We start from the raw sequence: 12,353 nt of genomic DNA on the forward strand, positions 1-12,353 counted from the left end.
CGTTTAAATTTGTAAAATTGTTAATTTGAAATTTCTGTATTGCAGATGTTAAATTTGCGAGTTTCACATTTTTTCTTTTTTTTGATTTTTTAGCTTGATGACTTGTGTGTATGATATTACTACATTCAACTATTTTAAAGTTTAGAAATTCGTAAATGAAAAGTTTGTATATCACAACATACATTCTCAACTTTCCATATGTCTAAACCTATAAATGTAAGAATTTAAACAATATTTTTCGAATTTCAACAATGAAAAGTATGTAAACTTTGCAGTTACTAACAGTAAGAGAATAGAATTTCTTAAGCTAATCGTCATGCAAGGATTAATCCGTTAAATGCAAATATGTCTTCAGGAAACATAATTAGATTCTTCATTCTTCTTCGCACTTGCAATTTAAATTTCATTAGCACAGCGGAAGGCAAGTGTGGATGAATATTAATTACTCGGGAACGTTGTTTTAGTGATAAAATTCGAAATTCCTTATCTGAACGTGACGTCTGACGGACTGGCTAAGGTAATACGCTGGTAAACTGGGGTTAGGTTAACCAGGAAATTGCCTCTCGACCTGCAGACAGGTGTTTCCTGCCAGTCAGTAATGTCTCTGATGATTTCTAATCGTGTCGCCGACATTTCCGATTAAGTTTACGTACTATCGACTAACCAATATCGATTTTATAGTCGATATTATGTTGCATAATCTGCTTATAATTTAACGTCCCTTAATTATCTGATATACATATCATTTCAAATTAATTTCACTGACAACATATTTCTTCAAACTTTAGTAGATTATTTTCTTAAATACTTTTGTTGTTTTTTTTTACGGTAAAGTTACTAGTTTTTGTTATGACAATTTGCAAATTATAACAAAGTGTAGATTCATGCAGGGATAATGTGGGGACCAAGGGGTTAGGTGTATAATTAGTCGATTTTTGGGGATTTTTGGGATTTGATCATTTGGAGTTGGGTTAAAAATTTGAAGAAATAAGAAATTAGGAGATGTAAGAATTTGAGGACATAGGAATTTAGGGATTTACAAATATGAGAATCTACGGATTTGGTTTTCTGAAATTCGAAGATTTGGTTACTTGAAGGATTAAAAATTTACAAATTCAAAAACTTAAACCTTCAAAAATTTGCAAATTTATAAATTCTATAATTTTAAAATTCTCAAATTTGAAAGTTTAAAGTTCTCAAACTATCAAACTTCCAAATTCTCAAATTCCCAAAATCATTTTCCTAAAATATTCAGCTTGGTAACAAATAACCAAGTTACCAAATGCACCATTCAAAGTAAGTCTTTCGTAGCATCTCAATATAAGACCAGCGTTACGTAGGCGGTATAAAGTGATATCGAAATGAAGTATGCTCCATTTATGTGACAAATGTCTATTACTGGCCTATTCGTACGCGTTGAGACGTCGCTAATCGACCGATCGAGCGTACTCGAGCGTACATCGTTCACACCGATACTCCTCGAATTAAACCATCCCCGAGATCAAATTCTTTCGAGAACAAGATCAACGAGAAGCAAATGCTAATTGAAACGCTGCAGACAGGTGGAAACGTTCCAATTTAAGCTCGTACCTTAATTACCTGCATCTACAAATAGAAACCCGTGAAATTTTAATCGAGAAGAAAATATCCTCGCGTGAAATTATTCTCGCGCCTCCATTCACACTTCTCGCGTTTACATTTTTTCGAAAATTTTAATCGTACTTTTAATTAAATTTCTTCTATCTAAATATTTTTATCTACATCTTAAATATCTACTGCTGTGAATTTCTTCTATCTGTATATTTTTATGTATATCTTAAATATCTGCTGCTATTTGATATTGTAACTTCATCAAATTTTTGAGGATAAAACTTTGGGGACAATAAAGAAACTACTTAAGCTACTTCATCAAAGTGAATATAATATCAAAATTAAATAAAGTATTCCATTTCTGTTGACTAGCGGAGTCAACTTTAAATGTGGTTGTAAAAAAAAGATATGAAAAATTGAGAACTGAAATCTTCACCCTCTATAATTATAAAATGAAATTTTCACTTTCGACAAATCTCAAAATACCTACATAAAATATACCAGTCTTTAAACATTCAACAAAGTGTAATATGAATGCTAAAAAACTGTAATATTAGAGCTTAAAAATATTCGTATGAATATTCATACTTAAAATCGTGTCAACACACAAAAGTTAAAAACACATAACCTAAAATATGGTAAAGTGAAATGACGAGATTAAAATCGGTGATGTTTGAAGGAAAAATTGAAACCCTATATAAATTATGAGAATCCCGATGGAGTTATGTCAAAGGGCAGCAGCATTAATAACTACTATTATCGAGTTTGCATGTCAAGATAAGCTAAGGATAAGAGAGTAGCTTCGATGGCGACTCTTCGGCTTATGGCAGATCACCATAGCTCAAGTAGTTTGAGTAAGTCACTCACAGCCAGTGGCCTTTGTGAACCTAAGTAGCCATAACTCAGGCTGCGGACTATATCACTCGGTAATATCCTGGTAATAAATTAAATCAACGAAGATAATTCAGATGGAGCCGCTTCAGGGCCCATAGGTTTGGCTACCGGCCGATATCACAATAGACCATGGGTTCAGTGTTTAGATGTGGTCTACCATGACTTTCTGTTCAGGGCTTACGGTGCGTTCTACAAAGGATCAACCTCTCGGCCATTATCAGCTTTAGTGTTGCTATTTTTCTTTGCTATTTTGTTGTAGAATATCCTGCATAAAATAGTATATTTATAATAAAGATAGCATGAAATAATGTACGAAAAATGATAATGAAGTTTGACCTCATAAAATAATTTATGTAGAATGAAAATCAAAATTGACTGCATAAAATAATGTACATAGAATGAAAATCAAAATTGACTGCATAAAATAATGTACATAGAATGAAAATCAAAATTGACTGTACAAAATAGTGTACGAAAAGTGAAGGTGAAATTTGACTACATAAAGTAATTTACGTAGAATGAAAATCAAAATTGACTGCATAAAATAATGTACATAGAATGAAAATCAAAATTGACTGTACAAAATAATGTACGAAAAGTGAGGATGAAATTTGACTACATAAAATAATTTACGTAGAATGAAAATCAAAATTGACTGCATAAAATAATGTACATAGAATGAAAATCAAAATTGACTGTACAAAATAGTGTACGAAAAGTGAAGGTGAAATTTGACTACATAAAGTAATTTACGTAGAGTGAAAATTAAAATTGACTATATAAAATAATGTACTTAGAATGAAGATCAAATTTGACTGTATAAAGTGTACGTACAAAGACGAAATTTATTCCAGATAAAATAATGTACGTACAGTGAAGATGATATTCGATAAAAAGTGTAGAGTGAAAATCGAATTTGGCTTTCCATAAAATAATGTATGAGTCAAGATCAAATTCCATTGTAAGAAAAATATACGTAGAATCGAATTTGACTATATCTAAAATAACGTAGGTAGTCGATATTAAATTTGAATCTAGCTAAAACAATGTACGTAGAGTGAAGATCAAATTCCATGAAATAACCCATGCATTAAATTCTAAAGTACTGCACCTAAAGATAAGATTTTGATCCTGTATAAAATAACATAGGGATATTAAAGACCCCAGATAAAATGGTGAAATAATTTTAAATAATATAATTAATAAAGTAATTCTTATAAAATTTACTTAATGTCGTATCTTGCTATACTAAATTATTTCTTAGCAATAAAATTTGTATCCAATGGAAATTTAGATAATGTAATATATGTTTAGGAATATTTATCTGAAGCACTTGTCTAGTTAATAACAAAAAGGATGTAAATACTTATACTTACTATGACCATAGAACAATAGAACCGTCTAGTATGATGCCATATAAGCTGATATATGCATACACGAACGTGAGGATATGCATAGTGTACGTACACTTCCCTAACAATGCGTACACAATAGATACGTGCATATCTACAGATCCGTAAATCTTATGCGTACATTTACGGAGGCAATAGCATGCGAATAGACAGGGCTGCAGGTTGCGAACGTTTTACATTATTCTATCATAGCATATCTCATTCATTCTCCTATTACTATGCCATTTCCAGATTACCTATTGATCGTATCGTATCGCATTGCTATAACCAACATGCCAAATAACATTCGTGTATAGTTTTGAATTATTACAGGTTTAGTTATGGGTCAATTTCCTTAACCTAACATTGTCGACCATTTTAAATAACATTTTCATTATAAATTTCATTGATACGAAGTGGGTTATGAGGACAGTATAGACATTTTTATACAGTTTTAAACTACTAAAAGTTTCGTTGAAGGTTAACTTTCTTAACCTCTAAAATTATCGGCCATTTTAAATAACATATTTTCATCATTTTGCTATATAAATTTTATTGATACGACATGGTTCAAGACGGTAGTATTTTTTTACAGTTTTGAACTACTAAAGTTTAGTTATGGGTTGACTTTCTTAACCTCTGAAATTGTCGGCCATTTTGAATAACATATTTTAAATATAAATTTACTATATACATTTCATTGATACGAAGTGGGTTATGAGGATAGTATAAGCATTTTTGTACAACTTTGAACTACTAACAGTTTAGTTAAAACTTTGAACTACTAAAAGTCCAGTTATAGATTAACTTTCTTAACCTATAAAATTGTCGGCCATTTTGAATACGATATAAACTTCGTCAGAAATTTACTATATAAATTTCATTGATACTAACTAAGTAGATTAGTACGTTAAAAGATATGCAAATCAGATGACTTTCTACTTTATTCAATAATTCAAACTTCACAGCACCTGAACTTCCGCCATATTGATAATTAATTAGCCAATTTATGACCTCTACATACAAAGTTTTTAAACAGAGATTTTCATCAAACATTTTATTATCAACTTCATAATATAAATATTTAAAATTCTATAAATTCACCAATACTCGAGTATAAATACATAACTCCATTCACAGTACGTATCTTATTAAATAAATTCGAAAAGATTGAATACGTTAGAGACAGGTATTGAAATACCTTTTGAATGACACAGCAGACTTGATCAAATAGAAAGTAGAAAAGAGATCGATACGTGCATTGGGTTACAAAGAGATTATTTAAATGGACGCAAGAAGAAGCAAAGAAGGTGAGAGAAACGGAAATGAGGAGAAGAAGCATCGACATAAAAAGAGCAAAATACACATCAGAGATAAAAAGCTCACGAGTTATTGTTCCGATTCTTTCATTGGAGGATTTAGCATTTCGATGCTTTCAGAGTCGTGGCAGGCATTAAGGTTCGCGGTGAACCGCGAGATTTTAACGATGATATTGTAGTGTTGCCCTTTTTGTTGGTGTAGCGAGGGCTAAGTGTTCATAGCTGGCCAAGATCCTCTTATTCGTTCTACTTAGAATATCCATTGAAAGCGACAATTCGGTGGCTGCTTACTTTCTTCTTAACGAACGAACTGTACGCTGGCATTATCAGAATTGAAAGGAGTACCGAAACGTGTTTCCATTTTAACCTACTTATTTTATGATACTGCGTTTCGTGTGTCGTGTCAGACGGTTTTGTATCAATATTTTATGCGATTTAGGGGGAAGAGGAAGATTTTTAAATTGGCAAGATTTGAGATTTTTAATTTTGGAATTTTGGGATTTGGGGAATTTGGGATTTGGGGGATTTGGGATTTGGGAGATTTGGGATTTGGGGGATTTGGGATTTGGGGGATTTGTGATTGGGGGGATTTGGGATTTGGGGGATTTGGAATTAGAGGGATTTGGGATTTGGGGAATTTGAGATTTGGAGGATTTGGGATTTGGGAGATTTGGGATTTGGGGGGTTTGGGATTTAGGGGATTTGGGATTTGGGGAATTTGAGATTTGGGGGATCTGGGATTTGGGGAATGTGGGATTTGGGAAATTTGGGATTTGGGAAATGTGGGATTTGGGGTATGTGGGATTTGGAGAATGTGGGATTTGGGGAATGTGGGATTTGGGGAATGTGGGATTTGGGGAATGTGGGATTTGGGGTATGTGGGATTTGGAGAATGTGGGATTTGGGAAATGTGGGATTTGGGGAATGTGGGATTTAGGAAATTTGGGATTTGAGAAATGTGGGATTTGGGAAATGTGGGATTTGGGAAATGTAGAATTTTGGGGGATTTGGAATTTGGGGAATTTTGGATTTGGGAAATATGGGATTTGAGGAATTTGGTATTTGTGGATTTGACAAAGGTACTTCCCTCGTAAATGAATACACAATATCACCAATTTTAGTAAAACTACAACAACCACCCAGCAAATAATCCTCAAACAAGGAATTAAAACCAAACTATACAAAATTCATAGCACATATATAATTATTTAACTACAAACAATTAATTATAACAATTAACTCTTATTAATTGAGATGGAACTACTGAGCAATTAAACTGCTATCACAAATTACATTTCGTTCTTATCTCCCTCAATTTCTCCATTCTATTAGCATCAAAAATCGGATATTAAAAAACAGGAAAGGGAAGATTAAAACGCAATTATTTCATCTTAACGTTCCCTACCAATTACGTAGATAAATCTAACAAAGAAATTATACCGAACCGACGTTAGCATTGTCATACTTAATTGGTCATTAAAACTTCCTAATTGAAAGCCTTAATGTATCCCCAGAAATAGATGTTGGTCGCTGATGAACGCTAATCTCAGTTTTAATAAAACGCCGAGAGAAACTGGAAGACGAAGAAACTCGCCTTAATATTCAGAAAATTAAATCTTATTTAAATAATTTCACCGAAGAACGTTGAGGTACAAGAGCCAATTAATTTGCGCGGAAGACTGCCGGAATGGGGTTATTACAATTAACAAATTATGTCAATAATAGCAACTTTTCTCGAGCAATTACTTTTCTTATTTTCGTTAGACCGATAAGTGAAATATTTAAATTCGTAACGCGAACTTTATTAAGAGTAATTATTTCCTTGCTGGTTTCAAAGTTACTTCTTTTTCCCATTTTGGTAATAATTAATGTAATAGGTAGTTAATATCTTAACGCTGACTTTCAAGCTTAAACACTTTCAATGTAAACACTATTTACACATTTAGATACTTTCACAGTTTCTAGCTTTTGAGCTTTAAAATTTCTTAATTTTTAAACTCTTACATTTTCAAGATTTTTGATTTTTAAATTTTCAACGATCTTACTTTTCAAATATTATCCGTAAAAAATAATAATATTACACATATTCAGAATTTCAATTTCAGAATTCGTTTTATAATCGCAAGAAAAGGTGGCAGTCTTCGTGTCACTTTAACCTTGCATATCTTTGCTGGCATCCGAAAGACACGAACGACAGAAATACAATAACCTCTGTATTTGTATGTGAGTGTAGGTGTGCCGGTAAAAAGGCGACATCATGACATTCTTGGTCTGAAAATGAGTGGAAAAAGAAAGAGGTCGACACCGGTGGTTTCAATAAATAAATGCGATTTCAATGACGCGTCCTACACACCTTTCTCATTTTTCTCGACAACCACTGTAATATTTCCATGTCAAAAAGTTCTTTGCTCGTAGCAGTTCGTGTAACGAAAGTGTTCCTTTTTCCAGCGATGTGTTTCGTTCGTCTTTAGTGATAGACGATCATCAATTTTCAAGTATCGATTTATACGGATAGGTTCAAGTGTCTTTACTGAAATCAAGTTTTCAGTCAACACCGGATGTTATTATTATTTCAAATGACTGACAAAATATTATTAAATTATGCAATGTAAAATTGTTATTATTTTGTATTTTAGCTTGAACAGTTAGGATAACGAAAATAATAAAGGAATAATTATGCTTGAGTATTAAAGAAACATTGGAAATTAGAGGTTAGGTTTGCTCGTCTCTTAAATTCTGAAACATTAATATGCTTCTCAGAATGAATAATAAAAAATAAATAATTATAATTAGGTATTAAATAAATAGTAAAGAAGAAATTATATTTAAGATTTAAATAAATAATTGTAATTAAGCATTAAGGAAATGAAAAAAATTAGAGGTTATGTTTGCTCATCATATAAATTCTGAAACATTAATAAGCTTATCAAAATAAATAATTATAATTAAGTATTAAATAAATAGTAAAAAAGAAATTATATTTAAGACTTAAATAAATAATTAAAATAAAAATAATTGTAATTAAGTATTAAAGAAATAATACAAACTAGAGGTTATGTTTGGTCACTACGTAAATTCTGAAACATTAATAAGCTTCTCAAAATAAATAATTACAATTAAGTATTAAATAAATAGTAAAGAAAAAATGATATTTAAGACTCAAATAAATAATTGAAACAAAAAATAATTGTAATTGAGTATTAAAGAAATAATACAAATTAGAGGTTATGTTTGGTCCCAAATATTAAAAACCTAGTGAAAATGAAGCTAATAAAGAACGTGCAGGTAAAGTGATGAATTTGACGTTGCGTATTCAGAAATGAAATATAGCGAAGGGGAAGCAGTAATTACTCGGTAAGGTAGATAACAGTTTCAGCGAAGAAATGTCAAAGGGTCGTGGATCGCGATATAGTGTAGCGTTTGTCCTCCGGTAACCGGAAACGACGTCAAAGAGGAAATACGAAGGACCGTGCGGAGTAAGGGACGAGGTGATTTCTTGCGCTAGGTCAAATTAAAAAGTTCGTGCAGGACGTAAATGGAAGAGGAAAGCGGAATATCCTTTTTACGGGAAACGAAACGAGATCTATATAGAGATGAAGAGAGGCTTTGAGAGAAAGTTTTTATTGGACGTACTAGCGAGATACTACGATAGTTATCTCCGGTGGCCGTGCAGGTAATCCTGACTTCGTATAACGCGGAATGTCGACTTCCGGTTTACTTGGAGACCCCTTCCGTAGTCACGCCGTACAGGAAACTACGAAACGATGTGGAAAAATCGGTGGAAACGAAGCCGTGAAAAAACATCGACGGAAATTGCGAACGTTTGATGGCCTCTTATACAGCGTTCAATTTCATTTCAATCGGCCGACCATTTACCGAAAAGGATCTTTCAAAAGTCGAAGAATATTCGTGCCGTTGCGTTGGTTAGGTTAGCGCAGGGCTTCGCCAACTTTTATGGGTCAAGACTCACTTTTCAACGCGGCTCTTTTTCACGACCCACTAATTTCTAGCTTCCGAGCTTCGCCAAAGTTGCCTAATACGCCAAGGTTATTTCGACAATTTTTATTTATTTCTTTTTATTCTCTTCAAAACTAGTTCATTTGCTTTATTTGTTTTATTTTATTTAAATTTATTTATTTGTTTTATTTCATTTAAGGTTTTTCTTCATTTTATTTTATTTTGGTTCGTAGATTATGAATTGCAAATTTATAAATTAAAAAATCCCAATATTTCTAAAATTTCAGCCTTAAAAATATCTCAGTACTCATTACGTCAAATTCTTGAAAAATAATTTGAAATCGATATCTTTATTAAGTTATCACTCTTCTCAGTGTCTTTCGCAACAACAAAAAGAAAAATAGATAACGATCGAAGAGGCAGAATAAAGGGTGAATGGATCGGACATGCAGATAATCGGAGAAGTAGATAAAAAGGGAGTCGAGAATAATGCTTCGTAATTAAAGTACGAGTTTTAAATGGTGCTCCATAATTAAAAGGATATCTCGAGCAGAAGAACGTAAGATCTATTTCTTAGGAAGACAACTACAGGCAATCGTTTGTGCGCCAGATGTTGCTGTCTCAATATTGATTAAGCTTAATCGCTATTCTGATCATATTCTTAATTGTTCCTGAAATATTCTTTCTACTTTTTCTCGTTTTTATTCATTTTTATTGCAAAATGTGTTACTCGTTATTTCGATATTATATTCATCTTTATTAATATTCTGAATGATATATATTGAATAATAATTATAACATGGTTAAATTTGAAGTCATTCCTTTAATTTGATACTTTACTTATTAATGTAATCTATATTTTAATAACTGAAAATCGATTTGATATCATTGAAGACCAATGCTAATTTATCAAATCAATTTACCCAGTCAATAGAGCAGACTACTCCGTTCAGAGGGTTCACTGTTTATTAATCTATACAGCTGTTTATCTGGATAATTGGAAATTCTGATTGTGTTGATTCAAAAGCACTTAAGCCATTAATACAGTTTACACATAATATTTCTCTTTGATTACAAAAACGATATGACAGTGTCATGAAATTTGTATAGCGGAAATTCGAAAATTTAAGGTTTTGAGAATTTAAAACTTTTAGAAATTTAGGGATTTGAGGACTTGGTTCTTTGGAAATTTAGCAATATGGGAATTTGGAGATTTGGAAATTTGGTGATTTGGGAATTTGGAGATTCGGAGATTTGAAGATTTGGGAATTTGAAAATTTGGAATTTTGGGAATTTGGAACTTTGCGAATTTGGAATTTTGGGAATTTGGAATTTTGGGAATTTGGAATTTTGGGAGTTTGGAATTTTGGGAGTTTGGAACTTTGGGAATTTGGAATTTTGGGAGTTTGGAATTTTGGGAATTTGGAATTTTGGGAATTTGGAATTTTGGGAATTTGGAATTTTGGGAACTTGGAATTTTGCGAATTTGGAATTTTGGGAATTTGGAACTTTGGGAATTTGGAATTTTGGGAATTTGGAATTTTGGGAATTTGGAATTTTGGGAATTTGGAATTTTGCAAATTTGGAATTATGGGAATTCTGGAAATTTTGGGAATTTTGGGAATTTTGGGAATTTTGGGAATTTTGCTAATTTTGGGTGTTTGGAATCAATCCTTAAAAAATGTACAAAATTGAAAATTATTAATTTTACATATTTCTCTTCATGGAAAGTCCCATCCTACTACACATGCACACATAACATATACTAGGAAAATTGCGTAAGCACATTTGAGATGATGGTGATTGAAGCCTATGTAAAAGCTCGGCAGAAAATTGTCTACAAGCTGCGACATCGTTTTAGGAGACCGTACGAGATATTCTACATGTAAATCGCAATGGGATTCTCTTTATCGCGAACGATGTATCGAGAATTTTATCCGGCTTCGTTCGCGAGAAAATACTGTCGTGATGTCAGCACGGCTTCAAGCAGAATATTCATCTCATTTTCCATTTGCTGGTTAAATGTTTGTAGATGAATCTTCTTTTTTTGTGCATACTAGGTACTATGTTTAACATGATTAACACGATCTTTATATGTAGTATTATTATATTCTGAAGTTTACAAATTACTAGATTAACAAATTACTAGGTTGACAAATTAAAAAGTTCTCAAATATACAGATTTTCAAATTCTTAAATTTCTATGTTTACAGATTCTTGACATTCAAAATTCCCAGTTCTCCATGTTTCTAAATTTTTGAATTTCCCAAATCTCCAAATTCCCAAATCTCCAAATTCCCAAATCTCCAAATTCCCCAATCTCCAAATTCCCAAATCTCCAAATTCCCAAATCTCCAAATTCCCAAATCTCCAAATTTCCAAATCTCTAATTTCCCAAATCTCCAAATTCCCAAATCTCCAAATTCCCAAATCTCCAAATTTCCAAATCTCTAATTTCCCAAATCTCCAAATTCCCAAATCTCTAATTTCCCAAAATTCCAAAATCCCAAATTCCCAAATTCCCAAATCTCCAAATTTCCAAATCTCTAATTTCCCAAATCTCCAAATTCCCAAATCTCTAATTTCCCAAATCTCCAAATTCCCAAATCTCCAAATTCCAAAATTCCAAATTTCCAACTTCTCAAATCCTGAAATCCCCAAATCTCCAAATCCCCAACCCCTCAAATCCCAAAATCCCCAAATTTCCAACTTCTCAAACCCTGAAATCCCCAAATCCCCAACCCCTCAAATCTCAAAATCCCCAAATTTCCAACTTCTCAAACCTCCAAATCCCTAAATCCTTAACCCCTCAAACCTCCAAATCCCCAAATTCTAAACTTCTCAATCTCCCAAAATTATCACAACCCCCTCCCACCTTTCCAAATATTAAATTTACTCTATCAATACATCCAACCCTTATAAAAATCCAATATCTCTTCTATAATAAATACTTGCTAACATTTAAAAAATTCCCTAACGTCATGCATTATACAACAAAGTAACATTAGAATAAATATCTTTCGTTGCAGGACTCCGACCGCTCTCGTTTCGCGAAGTGGACCCAAAGGACCCGAACTAACGTCGTTTGACCAATTACACCGAAACGGAAACAGAACTTCCCGCCGGTAATGTAATTCCCCTTCCATTGTCGTTTGACGTTTGAGTTTCCTCGTAAGCCGACGAGTAATTATCACGCTGGCAA

At 32.5% G+C, this 12,353-nt stretch overlaps 1 protein-coding gene across 1 annotated transcript in view; it reads left to right on the top strand.

Moving 5' to 3' along the window:
* LOC105662019 (uncharacterized) overlaps nucleotides 1–12,353 on the top strand; it is a 251,698-nt gene that overhangs the window by 195,369 nt on the left and 43,976 nt on the right. The window contains exon 4 of the mRNA XM_076531289.1: nucleotides 12,181–12,276. Coding sequence (XP_076387404.1) covers nucleotides 12,181–12,276 — 96 coding nt within the window. The remainder of the gene's footprint in view (nucleotides 1–12,180; nucleotides 12,277–12,353) is intronic.

The sequence above is a fragment of the Megachile rotundata genome, chromosome 4 (assembly GCF_050947335.1).
Source record: "Megachile rotundata isolate GNS110a chromosome 4, iyMegRotu1, whole genome shotgun sequence".
In the NCBI taxonomy this organism is placed as follows: Eukaryota; Metazoa; Arthropoda; class Insecta; order Hymenoptera; family Megachilidae; genus Megachile; species Megachile rotundata.